The 18,071-nt window shown below is 43.2% G+C and overlaps 1 protein-coding gene and 1 non-coding gene across 17 annotated transcripts in view; both read right to left on the reverse strand.

Annotated features, from left to right (window-relative positions):
- The window catches only part of Zfp37 (zinc finger protein 37), a 119,149-nt gene that overhangs the window by 62,937 nt on the left and 38,141 nt on the right, over window positions 1-18,071 (reverse strand). For 10 of the 16 annotated variants that reach the window (XM_087660070.1, XM_087660068.1, XM_087660069.1 and 7 more), the window contains one exon: window positions 15,800-18,071. This exon is cut by the window's right edge and continues 766 nt beyond it. In XM_087660070.1, coding sequence (XP_087516196.1) covers window positions 17,291-18,071 — 781 coding nt within the window. In that variant the 3' untranslated portion in view covers window positions 15,800-17,290. 16 annotated transcript variants of the gene reach the window in all.
- On the reverse strand, window positions 5,615-5,688 carry Trnap-ggg4 (transfer RNA proline (anticodon GGG) 4). Its single transcript has one exon. It is a non-coding gene; the product is annotated as a tRNA-Pro (tRNA).

Raw genomic sequence — 18,071 nt, forward strand, 5'->3', positions numbered from 1 at the left:
TGAAACCCAAGCCTGTCCATCTGACTCAGGAGCCTTTGTTCTTATTAACTCCACTACACAGGTCGAGATGTTTTTACTGGAAGGGAGGATGGTTAAATAGGAGAAAGAGGAATAAACAGCACTGTAGAGCTCCAGACACATCAGACTGAAACTGCATGTGGGTTTCTTTAAAATATGGAGGAGTGGATGTAGCTTGAGATTGAATGAGACATGACTACTGGCCCCTCTTGGTCTACAAGTATTTGGTAAATGCTTGACTAGGGGATTATCATTTTTCTTTTCTCCTCTTCCTCTTTCTCCTGCTCCTCTCCCCTCCTCTTCTTTTTTTGGTTGATTATGGTGTGTGTGACACATGTGCACACATGTGCACACGCCTGTGCCTTTGCTAGTATACACAGGAGTCAGAACAGGGTGCCAGTTGTCTCCCTCTGTCTCCTTTTACTTTATCCCCTTCAGACAGGGTCTCCCTCTGAATCTGGGACTTAGTGTATTTCAGATAGGGTGGCTGGCCAGTAAGTCCCAGCAATCCTCCAGTCTCCACCATCTACCTAGTGGTGGGGTAAAGGCAGCCATGACCAGCTTTTTTAATGTGAGTTCTGAGCATCTGCTCTGACCTTGCTGGGAGCCTGCACAGCCCTCACAGCCAGTACTTCTCCACTGATCTGTCTTCCCAGCAACTCACATAGAGGCTGGCCTTGAGCTTCCTGAGTTTCTGAATGGTCTTGGATCTGTGGCAATCCCCCAGCTCCAGCCTCCTGAATGCTAAGATTACAGGTTGTAGCACCATGTCTGGCTATAGATTACTGCTTTTCTAGTAATGAACGAGAAGATGCTTCCCCAGCAGAAGGCAACAGCCAGTCCCTTCCACTTAACACTCCTCAGTACATGTGGGCTGCTCGTGTGACTGAAGCACTGAGGCTGTTAAGAAATGACTAGATAAAGCAGGTGGGTAAGGGGTTTAAGGAGTATACGTGTAACAGCTAATGGCCCATTTGTAACTAGCTAGCATTTCTGAAACTGACTAATAGGAAAATAATTTAATGACCTTTACCTGAGTCTTACCCTCAACTAATTGAATAAATAACCCATTCAGAAAGCCTGCGGAAACATTCGAGTCACTTACATGGTGCCAGGGTGTGTTTGTGGCCAAGAAGAACATCAACAAACCCGGGCTTATTTGATTCATGTCCCAGAGAGGAAATATTCTGTAGTCCCTCCAGCAGAGTGACAGATAGGACTGCTGACCCCAGCTCAACATCAGTTCTAAAGCACCTGCTTCTGTCAGCGTCAAAGGATGCTTGGAGCCACTGGAATCCACCTGCTTAACTCCCAAAACCTAGAGCGGTCCCCAGAAAACAGGCAGAAACAAACTTTAGGGGACAAAGAGATTATTGGCCAGGAACTCATGAAGGACGAAGGGAGCCTGGAGACAGCAGAATCAAGGAAGGGAAGTTATCCTGTGTCCGGCAGAAATGCTGTGCCACAGTTTTGCTCGATCATGGAGTGGGGGGATGTGCACCCCAAAGAGACCAGCATCTCAGCTCAAAGACAAGGGAGTCTGAAGCAGTTAACAGTTGGGACGGCTAGCTATTCACACTCCTCACAACCAAGCAGTCTTTTCTTCAAGGTTGGGGGTGGACTCTAAGCTACACTGCTTCCTGATGTGTGGGATTTCATTCTGCTTTCCATGAGTAGTCTTTCCTCACAGGGCTCGAGTCCTCTCCCCAATTAGGTATCTGTCACAGGAACATTGCAATACAAAGATATTTAACTCAGGGGAATCTGTAAGCCACCGAGGCCAGGAACCATGCGTCCACACTACTGCATGCTCAGACCGGTCAGCGCCTTGGCAGTGTTAGCCTTTAGTCACCAATGGCTGGTGGAGGGAAGGCAGGATGATACCAGAAGAGGGAGAGACTGGAGAGATGACTCCCGGTTAAATTCCCAGCACCCAGAGGAATCCATAAGTCTAGTTCCAGGGATCCAACACCCTGTGTGGGCACTGCGTGCATGTGCTGCACAGACATACATGCAAGCAAAACATTCATACACATAAAATAATCTATTGGTTTAAGCACAAGAGAATTGACCAGACTAACAGGAACTAGGCAGAGGGCCTTCTAGGGTGTGGGGAGAATGGATACATTCGTGAAGGCCATGGCAAACAGGAGTACAAATAGTTTAGAGAGCCAAAGGAAACCTTGCTAGAACACAGTGAACACAGGAATTACGAAATGATTCGAGGCTAGAAAGGGAGTTGTGTCAGTTTGCATGGGCTGCCCTCTCGAACTCATGCAGTATGGGTGACTTCAGCAAAAATTATACTTTCTTCTTTCTGGCAGCCAGAACTCTGGGAGCAAGGTGTTCGATGGGGCTTGCTTCTTCTGAGCTCTTCCTCATTGGTGGAATCGTGTTCCCGGGTCTTCAGGAAGTCTCTTCTCTGATCCATCCTGTATCCCAGTCTTTTCTTTTGAGGACACTGGTCAGTCATCTTGACTTAGGGTTCACCCTGAAGATCTCATCTTACCATAATTACACCAAATCACACCCTCAGGCACTATGGGTAAAGCTTCCAATGTACGTATTTTTGGTGGGCACTCTTATCCCGGATCAGCTTATGTGGGCCCGTGAGGAGCTTGGTAGGGGTTGGTTTTCATGTATCTGGGAAGGACCTGAAGCATTTTAGAATTACAGTAGGAGCATGGTCAGAGGTGTGCTTTCAAAGTTCATCTGGCTGCATTTGGATAACAAAGACCAACAGGAAGGCAGGAGAAGAGAGAAAAAAGTTGCTATCAGTGTACCAGTGAGTATCAGGGCTTTCAAGAGGAAGGAACCCCCTTGGCCCCATTCTCCAGAGGAACACACTCAAAGGAGCCTCCCATAGCTATCTACCACGCATATCTTCCCAGAGCTCCCAGGTTTCCTCAATTCTTCCCCAGCATGGTGGCTGCCTAACCAGACTTACATGCTAATTAGTATCTGAGATGTCATTGTATAGAATATTCACTTTTGGAGACAGCCTATAACATGTGTTAGGTCTAAAATGTACCAGCCTCATTACAGAAGTACCAGAACCTAGGAAAACGCTGAATCCTCAGGGCTTAAAGGAGCAAGGGTTATGGAGCTAGCTCAGGCTACTGCCTAACACAGACATTCCGTTTTTAGTCTCTATAATGCCCAGCTGCCTTCCCAGTCCTTACACACACACACACACACACACACACACACACACACACAAACATGTGGATCGAGACCCTACATGGGTTCTCAATGTGTGGGTTGTGACCCTCACCTGGGTCACATGTCCTATATCCTGCATATCAGATATTTACATTTCAATTAATAACAGCAGCCAAATGACATTTGTGAAGTAACAACAAAATAAGTTTATGGTTGGAGGCCACCATGACATGAGGAACTGTATTAAAGGGTCATAGCATCAGGAAGGTTGAGAACCTTTAGGCAGGAGATCATGAAGGAAGTTACTGGAACGTGCTGGCAAGAGATCATGTAAGCTTACTCTCGATAGCTGGAATTAGAGGGAAGTCTATCGAGAAAGTACATGGTGTTCAGAGAATGTGAGGTGTTAAGAACACATTGGTATTCTGTATCCTTACGTAGATACAATTTAGAGTTATTGCGATTAATACCATGAAGAAAAGCAACTTGAGGAGGAAAGGATTTATTTTAGCTTACAGTCTATCATGAAGGGAAGTTGTGTGTGTGTGTGTGTGTGTGTGTGTGTATGTGTGTGTGTGGTGGGGGGACTCTATGAGAGAACTTGGAGGCAGGGACTAAAGCAGAGTCCTTAGGAGAACATCGCTTCCTGGCTCGTTCCCTGTGGATTGTGAGCCTGCCTTCTTATATAACTCAGAACACCCTGCCCAGGGTGGTACTGCCATAGTGAGGTGGGTCCTCCCGAATCAGTTTCCTAGAGGCATTTTCTCACTTGAGGGTGCCTCTTTCCAAATAACTCTAGCCTGTGTGGAATTGAAACAAAAACAAAAATAAAGAAATGACCCAAGAAAGTTACTAATGAAGGAAGGAAAAAACAAAACACCAAAAGAAACAAAAACTGACTCTACATGAGAAACAATAAAGATTATGCCTCTGCCTAGTGTTTTGAAACCTGACGTCCGTATCCCTGTGTACAGGTGGGTGTGAAGGCATCTATGTGCCATTGACTGATCCACACAGATGCTGGATGCATGCGAGTCGCTGAGATGCTGGTTTCAACCTTCGTGATGTAGGCACCTCTTGCTTCTGTCTTCCTTTTATTCTTCTTTCTTCATTACTCATAATTTTCTGTGTTTTATGCTGCAAATAGTTTCATAAGTTATCTCAGGACTTCTCCCCCTGACATTAACTGAACCGAACCTATATAACCACCCTTTACAGGTCAGAAACTGAATTTGTGCTGGCGGTTCATACACTTCACTGAACGGTGGATGCTTCCGTGGATGTTAATTCTTTTTTAACTGAAGCATGATTAGTGGTTTTAAAATTCAGAATGTAAAAACATTTTAGCCACTTATGTGTAAAACTTAAAACTGGATACCTGAAGAAGTGCTTAGGGCTGGGAGGCACCTCGGTCGTTGATACTGTCTCGAGACATGCTTCCAGAGGGCAGGATGGACAGAAGTTCCCAGCAGCCCCATCGAGCAACTCACAACCACCTGCAGCCCAAGTGCCCTTGTCAGGCCTCGGCGTGCACCTGCACGCACGCGCGCGCGCACACACACACACACACACACACACACACACACACACACACATTAAAATTAATCTAAATGGTCAAATATAACAAGAAATGCTAAAAATGGCCTTATTATATGTGTCTATGAAGACGATATGGCAATGATTGCTTTATCACTCATAATTTATCTGATAAACAGCAATTCAGAAGTAATTTCATTGTAAGCCTGAGAACTGGTTTTCTGAAGACATGATCGCTTTGGTTTTATTTAGATGCAAAGGAACTTTAAATAGTTTTCAAATGACTACAAAGAATGGACCTACTTGAGATGGAAATTAAAATAAAAATGAAACTCCAGTCTGAAATACATTATAAATCTAGTGTCAGAAATTTGTTTATAAATAATAAAATGACTATAACTGTGTTAGAGTGCAGAGAAGTACCACTCTGTGTGACATTCCGTGTTAATTGGTTGTGGCGTTCAGCTTAATCTCATACAGTTTCATCCATCCACTATGCAATACAGTTTTAATTAGATATATAAAAATATGGAGGAGCCAGTCAAATACTACTAACAAACCAAATAAGGACTGAAACTCTGGAGATAATAGGACAGACCCGACAACCACACCACGGCCTTTGGAATTACACATGCGTAGTTCTGTTAAGCTCACCTACAGACGAAAGAGTAGGAATCTTTTTTTTTTTTAAAGATTTATTTATCATATACAAGTACACTGTAGCTGTCTTCAGACACACCAGAAGAGGGCATCGGATCCCATTACAGATGGTTGTGAGCCACCATATGGTTGCTGGGATTTGAACTCAGGACCTCTGGAAGAGCAGTCAGTGCTCTTAACCACTGAGCCTTCTCTCCAGCCCAAAGTAACTTTTTTTGGGGGGGGGGTTCTTTTTTTTTTTCGGAACTGGGGATCGAACCCAGGGCCTTGTGCTTCCCAGGTAAGCGCTCTACCACTGAGCTAAATCCCCAACCCTTAAGAGTAAGAATCTTAACCACACTAAGAAATCTATGCAGGGGGCTCACAGAGCCAGTGTAGCAATGTGTAGAGTTGCCCCCTACTGGCCAACCTCAGTGTTGCGCTGTATTCTACAGCCACATTGCTGGGGCTTCCTTTGTGCATGTTAGGTCTCTGTTAAGTTTGTGCTTATAACTTGCAGCCAGTAGCTGGCGAGTTGGAGCACAAAACTTGTACTCATTATCGTCCTTTTTAAAAATACAAAAGTCGAGGCTGGAGAGATAGCTCAGTGGATAAGAGCACTCGATGCCCTCACAGAGGACCTGAGTTCAGTTTCCAGCATACACAGGATAGCTCGCAACCATCTATACCTCCAGTTTCAGAAGATAGGACACCTTATTCTGACCTCTTCAGGCATGAGTGGTATATGTGGTGAATAGACATACATGCAGCCAAAACACTTATACACATAAAATAAAACTAAAAAACGTCTAACTAGACAAGTCAGGACTGGAGAGCTTTGTCACCGGTTAAAAGCATAGGGCTGTTCTTTCAGAGGACTTAGGTTTGGTGCATGGCACCCACATGGTGGTTCACAACCATCTGTAAGTCCAGCTCCAAAGGATCCATTTTTAATCTCCATTAAAATATTAATCTCATCTTTCATTACAAATGTTTCAGGCTAATGTTTCAATTAAAAGCCTTGGTTACTGGTCTTCTAACCTCCGGGTTACATTCTGTTCTTTTGTTTTTTGGGTGCTGAGGATTGAATTAGGGTGTCATGGTTACAAAGTCGCCATTCACCACCAGCGGTCTATACCCCTATTTCTGAAGTTCCATTCTTTCACTGGAGTTACTTTAGATAGTCTGAGGTCTTTCTCCGTAGGAAACTGCTCATAGTCCTTTCTTTTTTTTTTTTTTTTTTTTTTTTTTTTGGTTCTTTTTTTCGGAGCTGGGGACCGAACCCAGGGCCTTGCGCTTCCTAGGTAAGCGCTCTACCACTGAGCTAAATCCCCAGCCCCCATCATAGTCCTTTCTTGTGAGTTTGTCTTAGCACTTTTTCTCTGCTCCCGTCCTTTGGCGAATGCTTTCATTACTTCTTACCCAATACAAATCAAATGTAAGTGTCTTTGTGCTATTGTATTAAGTGGGGTTCCCTAGAGGAATAAAACTTACAGTATGTGTGTCTGTGTGTCTGTGTGTGTGTGTGTGTGTGTGTGTGTGTGTGTGTGTGTGTGATTTGTTTATTAGAATGGTCTACAGACTGTAGTTCAGGTAATCTGTTAACATAAAGTCCAAGAATTCAGGAGTTGTTTAGTCCACAAGGTTGGATGTCATAGCTGTTTTTCAGTGTATGTCAGAATTCCAAAGTAGGCCCTAACGCTCATGAAGGAATGGACCTTCTAGCCAGAGTAAGAGGAGGCTCTAGGGAGGGATCTTCCTTCTTCCACATCTTCTATGTAAGCTGTCAGCAGAGGGGGTGACCCAGTTTCAATGTGGATCTTCCCTCCTCAAAAACTCCTGATAAAAAGTGGGTCTTTCCATCTTCAATTGACTTAGCCACTCTCTCACACGTGCATTGGCTGTTAAGGTTTAGTTAATTCCAGATGTCGTTGACAACCAAGAACAGCCATTACAAGCCCACCCCTGGTCAATGTGAAACACAGTCACACCTCCCTTTGTCATGCTTAATTTACAGCCAGGTCATAACTACGCCTGTGTAATTACCCCATATACAGCCTCAAAGGTGTCATGTGTTTAACAGAGTCGAAATTGTACACAGCGTGATGTAAGCATCCCTCTTACAACCATAAATGCATTATAAATTTTATGATGTTCCTTCAAGGGACATTCCTTTGATATGTCAAAATTTAGATATGACAACATCTGATATGCTCTTATATTTTTGATTGTGAGCCTAGCCTTTAACGGCTGAGCCATCTCTCCAGCCCTCTGATACTCTCTTAATCATTCTGATACTACATAACAAAGAAATAAAACATGAAAATCTGTACAAACACATTCTTAACAAAATACTGCGCTGAGCTGCCTACTGCCCTCCCCCGGACCCCCAGCTCCATTGTCCAGCCACTGGAAATAAAGAAATGAATTAAGCACTTTCTAGAATTCAATGATACCTAAACAACACAAAGACTCAATAAATAAAGAGAACTTCAGACCAATTTCCACTATGAACACTGATGCAAATGTTCTTGATAAAATGCTTGCAAACTGAATCCAGGAACACACCAAAAACATTATTCACCATGATCATGTAGGCTTCATCCCAGGGATACAGGGATGGTTCAATGTACAGAAATCCATCAATGCAATCCACTGTACATACAAACTAAAAGAAAAATATCACATGATCATTTCACTAGATGCAGAAAAAGTCTTTGACATAATCCAACACTCCTTCATATTAAATGTCTTGGAGAGATCCAAGATATAAGGTGCATTTCTAAACACAATAAAAACAATATACAGCAAGCCAAAAGCCAACATCAAAAAAATAAAGAAAAATATAAAGCAGTTCCCCTAAAATCAGGGATGAGACAAGGATGCCCATTTTCTCTCTATCAATTTAACATAGTGCTTGGAGGAAGTTCTAGCTACAGCACTAAGACAACTAAAGGAGATCAAAGAGGAACAAATTGGAAAGGAAGAAGTCAAGGTATCACTATTCACAGATGATGTGATAGTACACGTATGTGACTCCCAAAATTCTACCAGCTGATAAACACCTTCAGCAAAGATGCTGGATACAAAATTAACTCAGAATAAATCAGTAGCCCTCCTTAAAAAACAATAAACAGGCTGAGAAAGAAATTAGGGAAGCAGCAACCTTTACAATAGCCATGAATAATGCAAACTATTGTGGTATAACTCTAACCAAGCAAGTGAAAGGCCTGTATGACAAGAACTTCAAGTCCCTGAATAAAGAAATCAAGGGAGTTATCAGAAGATCGAAATAACTCCCATGCTCATGGGTCAGTAGGATTGACACAGCGAAAATGGCCATATGGCCCAAAGCGATCTATGAGTTCAGAGCAACTGCCACCATAATTCCAACGCAATTCATTACAGACCTTTACAGAGCAGTTCTCAATCTCAAATAGAAAACCAAAACCCAGGATAACCAAACAATTCTGAACAATAAAAGAAACTCTGGAGGAATCACCATCCTGATTTCAAGCTGCACTACAGAGCCAATAATAATAATAACTACACCGTGTTGTTACAGAGACAGACAGGTTGATGAATGGAATAAAATCAAAGGTCTGTAAATCACACACACACACACACACACACACACACACACACACACACACACACACACACACACCCCTATGGACACCTGATTTTTGATAAAGAAGCCAAAATCATACAATGGAAAAAAGATGCATCTTCAATCAAATGGTGCTGGTTTAACTGAATGTCTGTATGTAGAAGAATGTAAATAGAGCCATATCTATCACCCTGCACAAAACTAAAGTCCAAGTGGATCAAGGACCTCAACATGAAACCGGACATACTGAACCTAATAGAAGAGAAAGTGGGGGAACTTCCTTGAACACATTGGCACAGGAGACGAATCCCCAAAAACGCCAATAACTCTGAGCTACAGAGATAAACAGAGAATTCTCAACAGAGGAATCTTGAATAGCTGAGAAGCACTTAAAGGAATTTTCAGTGTCCTCAGTCCTCAGGAAATGCAAAACAAATGACTCTGAGATTCCTTCTTATACCAATCAGAATGGCTATAATCAAAAACTGAGGTGACAGCACATGATGGTTAAGATGTGGGGAAAGGGAATATTCACCCATTGCTGGTGGGAGTGCAAACTTGGACAACCACTTTGGAAATCAATTTGGCAGTTTCTCAGAAAATTGGAAATAGTTCTACCTGAAGTCTCAGCTATATGCCCCAAACATACCCCGCTCTACCACAAAGACACTCGCTCAGCTGTGATCATAGCAGCTATATTTGTAGTAGCCAGGAATTGGGAATAGCCCAGATGTCCCTCAACTGCTGAATGGAAAAAAGAAAATCTGGTACTTCTACACAGTGAAATACTATTCAGCTATTAAAAACAAAGACATCGTGAAATTTGCGGACAAATGGATGGAACTAGAAAATATCGTCCTGAGTGAGGTGATTCAGATCCAGAAAGATACGCATGGTATCTAGTCACTTATAAGTAGACATTAGCCATAAAGTGCAGGATAACCATACTACAACCCACAGACTCAAAGGTAATTAGGAGGGCCCAAGGGAGGTTTCATGAATCTCACTCAGAAGGAAACAAAATAGTCATCAAAGGGAGATAGGTGGGAGAGGGGGTGAGGAGGGGACTGTGATCAGGTGTGGGGAGAGGGTGCTGGGGAGGTCTGGGTGTGAGAACAGAAACTGGTGGGGGCAATTCTGGAACTAGCTGGAGATCTAGGATAAGGGAGGCTCTGGGGAGGCTATAGGGATGACCTACCTTAGACTCCTACTAGCAGGTAACATGGAGATTGAAGTGGCCATCTCCTACAGCCAGGCAGGACTTCCAGTGGAGGGAGGGAGACATTAATCCAGCTACAAAACCTTCAACCCAAAATCTGTCCTGCCTCCATGATGTTCAGGGACAAAGATGGAGCAGAGTTTGAGGGAATGGCCGACCAATGACTGCCCACCTTGAGATCCATTCCATTGGAGAGTCAACCCTGACGGTCTTAGTGATACTCTGCTATGCCTGGAGACAGCAGCCTGGCATAGCTGTCCCCTGAGACGCTTCATCCAGCACTGAATGGAAACAGATGCAGACACCCACAGTGAAACATCAGGCCGAGCTCGGGGACTCTTGTAGAAGAGCTGGGGATAGGACTGAGCGCTGAGCTGGACAGGGCAAGGACACCACTTGCAGACCTACTGTTGTGCTAGAACCTCTTCTGGTACTAAAATCTGTATTAGTCAGGGTTCTCCAAAGGGACAGAACTTATAGAATGAAAGAGAGGGGCTCTAATCTTTACTTCCTCCTTCTGTAATGTAAAGTATAGTACATCATTTTCAGTTGAGTTTGTCCTTTTTTGGTAGTTTCTGGAGGTGTAGAATGTGTTGCCACTTGAGGTAGTTATACAGCGGGAATCTACTGTTATAACCTTTGACATTGCTTTTTCACCCAGTGAACTGTAACGTCCTGTTCTCATCCCATTGTCTTGCAACATTTTCTAACTTACTTTTGAATTTATCCTTTGAACCGATACAGTTATCTATTGCTTTATTTAATTTCCACGAATTGCTCAAATAAACTCTGCCCACTACCCCAAGTTCTTAACCCTGGATGACTTCTTCAAAGCCTCTACTGTTGGTTTTTAAGCAATATTAATCCATGACCCTGAGGGCCAGACTCTGTCACACAGACACCCTTATGAGTCCTAAACCATCCACGGATTCTCAGAAGACAAACACTGTCTGCATTGAGCTTATGAGTATCAATAAAGACACGGTGGCCACCAAGATGTGCTCAGATTCTGGTTAAATATGAGTCAGTAACAAAGGGAATTTTTTTAGCATCTGAACTTAGTGAAAATTGCTTAAAGTTTGCTCGGTCAATGTTGGATAGAAGGGAGAATCTGATTTTAACAGGCTATACTGTCTTGTGTCATTCCCCATATCTAGTCCAGGGGTGATTTTTGGTTTTGTGTTTTAAACTCTTTTTCAGAAAATGGTAGGTTGTGGGTTGAAGTGGAAACTTAAAGGTTGTTTGGAAAGTCTGTTGTGTAGGATGTCACACAGGCGAAGGCAGGGACAAGATAGAATGAGGCCTGCCATTGGATGAGAAGGAAGGATGAGGGGAGAAAAGTTTTAGAGAGAGGAGGAGACTGGAGTGAGGCAGAGGAAGCAGCGGAAAGAATATGGAGGCTGATGTGAAGATTCCTCTCTGCACATTTACAGGTTATGAATATTTTTAAGGGATGGATGTGGACAGGGCTCTGTATGTTTAGGTGGGAAATTATATCTTATCAATTGGATCAGAGGTTATTGTGTTGTGTGTTCTTTCATGTGGAGATTTAAATCAAAGAGAGTTATGTGGCAGCCAGAGACCCTAAGGTGCCACGGACTTGGGATGTATATTTCTGGCCTGGTTCAACCTGCCTTGGGAACTGGATGGGTAGAGAGATTGTTGCCAGGCTCAGAGAGTAGTCATAGGCAGTGTGGTATGGGATGGAGCAGAGCAGGTGAGAAGCTTTGCTGACTGAGATGAAGATATCTACCAGATGTCTTGGGGCACTATGATGCCGGCTCTAGTACGGGGTAAAAGAAAGCTTTTTTTATAATTTTACAGAAACACAGTTGGATGGTGTTTTGCTAAGGCAAAGTGTGAAGGAATGTTTGGCTGAAGCAGACACAGGAGAGAAGATATTCTGCTAAAGCAAGCACAGGAAAGGACACATGATGAAGGATTCTTTTCTAACAACATGCATGTGTTGGTCCACCTTACATGGCATAGTTGAGGTGCAGTTGTCAGGACTCCATAGAGAGAAATGCACCAGAAACCTTCTGGTAGTATAGTGGTGTGCTGCAGTTTCTTGGCAGACTCGGGCTGATTGGATGCACACACTGAGGCACGACACATGGTGGACACATGATGCTTGGAGGGTGTAAATAGGACTCCACAGAGTGACAGACAGGGCCTAGCTTATTGGTACAGCTGGCTGTACAAAGCTTGTGGGTCTCGAGGCTTTATCGATCTTCACATCGCTGAGACAGACACAGCCAAGAACTTCTGGTGTTCCTGTTGGCCCCTGCTGACTGGATCCTAGGCTGAAGCCTGGCTGTCTCCACTAGGTTGTTCCCATTGTTGCTAACTGGTTTCTACCAAACTGGACTACTGGTGTATCTGTGAAGTGTTTGCCTGTGGATTGAGCTGCTGCTGCTGCTGCTGATGCACGAACCAAACTGCCAATTTCCGGACAACACAGACTGGAGTTGCTCCAAAGATCTTTTCTAAACAGGTCTACTTCCCTTATATCCTTTTCTTTGTACTGTCTCTGGTGGGTGGTGGGTTACAAGAAAGGTTAAAGTGTTTAAAAACCATCATTAAAAATATGTTTTGAAAAAAATTAAAGTTACAGTGGATTGTGTCGGCTTAAATATGCTCGGCTCCTGGGAAGTGACATTAGGGTGTGTGGCCTTGTCAGAATATGTGTGGCCTTGTTGGCAGAAGTTCATCACTGTGGGGGTGGGCTTTGAGCTCCTATCCTCAAGCTCCCCTCCTAGCTGCCCACTTTAGACAGTCTCTTCCTGGCTGCCTTTGGATCAAGATATGGAACTCTCAACTTCTCCATGTCTGCCTGGATGCTGCCTCACTTCCCATGGCGACGATAATGAACTAAACCCTTAAGACTGTAAGCTGCCCCAATTAAATGTTTTCCTGTATAAGAGTTACCTTGGTCATGATGTCTCCTCACAGCAATGAAACCCTAAGACACAGATTATTGATTTAAAAGGAGACATAAATCATAAAGGAGAACTTTCTCTTCCCCTTCAGGCTCAGCTGAGGGGAACTTTTCTGCTTCGCTGGAGCTGCTTAGAGCAGATATGGGTGGAACAGAGGGGGACTCACCTTAGGTAGCTATTTCCTCCTCCCTGTGTTCATGCTCCTTAGAGGAAAGGGACCCTGGATGAGAGGCCTGGCCTCTCCCCACCTCCACACAGGGAGCAACCCTGATTGAGACTGACAGTCAAGCAACAAATAAGCAAGTGCTCCTGCTCCCTGAGTGGGTCATGTGGAGGGTGTGTGTTCGTGTGCGTGTGTGTGTGTGTGTGTGTGTGTGTGTGCATGTGTGTGTGTGCGTGTGTGTGTTTCTTTCTTTAGGTGACCTGGCAAAGCCCAAAGCATTTGGGTCCCCAACAGGATTGGGCATCGGTCTTAAGCCAGGGGCTCTCATAGCAGAGGAATCCACTGGTCATTACAGGTAAACAGAACTGACCGACACACATAGAAAGACACACAGACACACAATGGATTAGGCCCTGAGTTCTGGCAGTCAGTGCTGTCCACACACTGCTTACAGCCTGAATGGTACCTCCATCACGGATGGAGTTATAAGATCTGGGGCCTCTTACACTCCCACTACAGACATAAGTGTTTGAAGATAAAATGAAGGCTAATTCAGAACCTCTGGGTTCTCTTTTCAAATACATCTTAAACTTGCTCTGTGGGCTCACATCAACCACATTCCTTCATTGACCCACCCTCCTATTTCTAAAGTATAAAGGTCATTTGGGCCAACACAGGCTGATAAAGTGTCTCCCTTCCAGTGAGAAGCACCTTGGAGTCCAGCTTATCAATCACAAATACGTCATAATGTGCTCCCTGTGAACAGGTCCCCAGACTTAGTAGGCCCCAGGACCTGCTGTGTGAGTGCTGGGAATCAAAGCCAGATCCTGTGGGAGAGAATCCAGTGCTCACTGGAACCATCTCTCCAGGCCCCACATCCTATGTCTTAAAGAGCTCTTCCTTAGGACTCTCTGACCACATGCTTTAGAACCCTGAAGAACAGAAGTTTTGGTTTGAAGAAAACTGCTATATGACAGACACGAGTACAGTGCACATTTGTCGCCAAGCAGAGCCTCGTTCTAGCTCATTGAAGTAGTCACTTAAATTCTGACAATTAGATATAGTGGGGAGAAATCTGGAGTTCTCTGATGCTTGACCTGGATTTGGTGCAACCCGTGCATGCCTGGCCTTCCTTCTATGTAGTTGCTGGTCCTTATCCTTACACTTCAGTGTCTACTGAACCACCCTCAGCCCTGACATCTAGTTCTCTTACTTTTTTTTTTCATTCACCTAAGAGAGAATTTATTTTTACTACACAAAATGACTCGAAGCACTAATGTCTACCATTCAGGATACCCTTCTAAAAAGATGCAGGCTTTCTGCAGCTCTGTGTACAGTACCGGACTTCTACTTGGAGAGAAATCACCAATGCCAATGGATCTCGTATTCTACTTTCTTCACTGAAGAGCAATTATTTGGATATGAAAGCACAATATTCCTAGGGTAATCAATAATCCCCCAATACAAGCATGCACATGTGAACACACAGACTTTGCCCATATTTATGCTCATTGTTCTCTGAAATGAGGACGTTGGGAAGAACCAGAATGAAGTATTTAATCACCTATGTTTGGGGCCTACTATTGTGCTACGCTGCCTTGTAGATAAAATCCTGAGGGGGACGGAACAGGACTAGACAGGTTCTAACGACTGGGCCATGGTGTTGTGAGATGGGATTTAATGAATATGCTGTGAGAATATAAAAGGTTACAGACAATCGAATATTTTCTTTTCAGGGAAGGGGGTGAGATGGGCCGGTTTTTGTTTTGTTTAGTTTCACTTTGTTTTGACTGGAGAGACTGCTGTGGGTGCTGGGAACTGAATGTTTATTCTTTTGGTTGTGAGATTACCCTTTAATGACCAAGCCATCTCCAGCCCAAGAGTGTATTTTGTAAGCTTGCTTCAGAGACATGATCTTAAACCAGTTTCCCGAGTTGGGATTATGATGTGTGAGGGGGATGTCAACTGAGAAAATGCTCCTGCTAGAAGGGTACATGGGAAAGCCTGTGGTGCACTTTCTTGTTTGACGGTTGACTTGAGAAACGCTGCCCAGCTCACTGTTGGAGAGGCCACCCTGGGCTGACAGTCCTAATGTACAAGAAAGCAGGTGGAGCATGCTATGAGAAGCAAGCCAGTAAGCAGTACTCCTCTATGGCCTCTTACCTCTAGGTTCCTGCCCTGAATTCCCTGGACGGTGAGCTCTAAGCTACAAGATGAAATGAACCCTTTGCTTTTAGTCATGGTGTCTTATCAGCAATAGAACCTAGCTAATAGTTTGCAATGGCAGACAAGTCTCTTGAAAACAGAATCATGCTGCTGTACAGAACCTTCTGGAATGCTTCCCCGCCAAGCATTCTGAAGCAGACTCTGTGAGAAGCTGAGTGAGCAGCGGTATCTGCTACTGGGTAAGAACAGGGTGTGGAGGCATTTGTCGCAAGACAGCTGAAATCCTCGGCTAAGACACTTGTGAATTAGCATTCTGAATATGAAATAAAAACTCATCTGCAACAAGAATCCATCCTGAGTTTTTAATAGCAAACAAGAGAAATAAAGTAGTTACAGTTATGAGTCATATTAACAAAATCTGTGTTCTACAAGAAAGTCTTCATGAATATCAAGGTTTAATGCCATACTTCAAACTTGTTGCTCATAAATGAGTATATAAATCTCAGGTCACTTTGTCAAATAGCACTGTGGAATAGACTCGGCTGTATTTTTAAACTGTGTTAATTTGTACATATAAAAGTATTTTAATGTGATATATATTTGAATAAGTCTCATGTACATGATAAAAATGTCAGACATCCATGCTGCACTCCTGTGTTCAGTGGTAGCCCCTATTTTCTTCTATGTTTAAAAAAACAAGTCTATTCATATACAAATATATCGGTATAAATGCATATACATGTACACAGAGGCATAAAAAGACAGACACACATACACAGTCTTTGTCCACAGTGAGAACATACTATATACACTGTTCAACAATCTGATTTCTGTACTTAAACGATATAGGACGTAGCATTCACTACAACACATTGCCAGCTGTTTTCCACATTTTTAGTCAACTCTTATTAACAATATTTAGACAAAACCCCTCAAAGTTTTCTATTGAAGTCTTTAATTCTAGCACTTGGGAGGCAGAAACAGGCACATCTCTGTGAGTTCAAGGCCAGCCCGGTCTACATAACAAGTTCAAGGTCAGCCTGGTCTACATAACAAGTTCCAGGCTGGTAAGATTCTGTCTCAAACAAAACAAAACAAAAGAACTCCCCAAAGTTTTCTATTAATTCAGAAGCTAACGAAGACATTAACAAAGAAAGCTTACGTTACCAGAGGGTACCCTCATCTGTATTTTACACAGGCCCTAGTATGCAGTAAGCATAAATGCAAATTAAATAATTGTGGTGGCTAAGCAAACGCCTAAAAAGTTCATGAATTATTTTATTTTATCATTTGTTGCCCTAATAAACATTTTCACAAATTAGTGTGTGTGTGTGTGTGTGTGTGTGTGTGTGTGTGTGTCAACACGAGTACCGTTTCTCAGGAGCACTGTACCCTGTCTTTAAAAGGTTTTCCCTCTGACCTATGGCTTGTAAATTAAGCAATTCTGATTGGCCAGGTAGTCTCAGGGATTCTCTTGCCTCAACTTTCCCAGTTATGAGGTTGCAAGAGCACAGCAGCACATTTAAATTTTGACGTCCTAGGGATGGGATTCAGATCTCTATACCACTTAACAAGCTTTTACTGATTATGCTATCTTCTCATCTCCTTGTTCACAATTTTAAGAGTTTCCTATTTTAATCTAAATATGGAGACAATTTGTAACAAGTGTAAAAACACACTATTTCCTGGAAAGGTTTAGGATGAAGTTTAAACTTTATTACCATCTAATGATCTCATGTAAAGATTCATACTCTTAAAAAAAGACTCTAACATCATCAAACTGAGACCATCTTGAAGGTTAAACAATACCAAACCAGTCACCTGTCAGAGTTCCCACATTAATCTTCCTCCTGAGATTGTTCTTCCGAGTGAATCTTCATATGTCTGGTAAGAGAAGCATTTTGTTTGAAGGCTTTACCACATTCAACACACTCATAGGGTTTCTCTCCAGTGTGGGATCTCTGATGAATAACAAGTTGTGATTTTGCATTGAAGGCTTTTCCACACTCATAACATTCAAAGGGCTTCTCCCCTGTATGAGTTCTCTGATGTACAATGAGGTGTGACTTCTGACTGAAGGCTTTTCCACATTCGACACACTCATAGGGTTTCTCTCCTGTATGAACTCTCTGGTGTTGAGTAAGGCCCTCAATTTGCTTGAAGGCCTTGCCACATTGATTACATTCAAAGGGGCAATCCCCGGTGTGAGTTCTCAGATGGTAGGTAAGAGATGAGCTATGTCCAAAGGCTTTGCCACACTCCTTACATTTATAAGGTTTCTCCTTCGTGTGAGTTCTCTGATGTATAACTAGGTGTGACTTTTTGCTAAAAGTCTTCCCACACTCAGTACATTCAAATGGCTTCTCGCCTGTATGAATTCGCATGTGTTTAGTCAGGGATGAGCCATACTTAAAAGCTTTGCCACATTCATTACATTCATAGGGTATTTCGCCTGTGTGTGTTCTCACATGTTCGGTGAGAGATGAATTATATCTGAAGGATTTGCCACACTCCTTACACTCGTACGGCTTCTCGCCCGTGTGAGATCTTATGTGTTGCATAAGGTTTGAGCTGTGCCTAAAGGTTTTGCCACATTCATTACATTTGTAGGGCTTTTCT

This window comes from Rattus norvegicus, chromosome 5 (assembly GCF_021556685.1).
Source record: "Rattus norvegicus strain SHRSP/BbbUtx chromosome 5, alternate assembly SHRSP_T2T, whole genome shotgun sequence".
Lineage (NCBI taxonomy): Eukaryota > Metazoa > Chordata > Mammalia > Rodentia > Muridae > Rattus > Rattus norvegicus.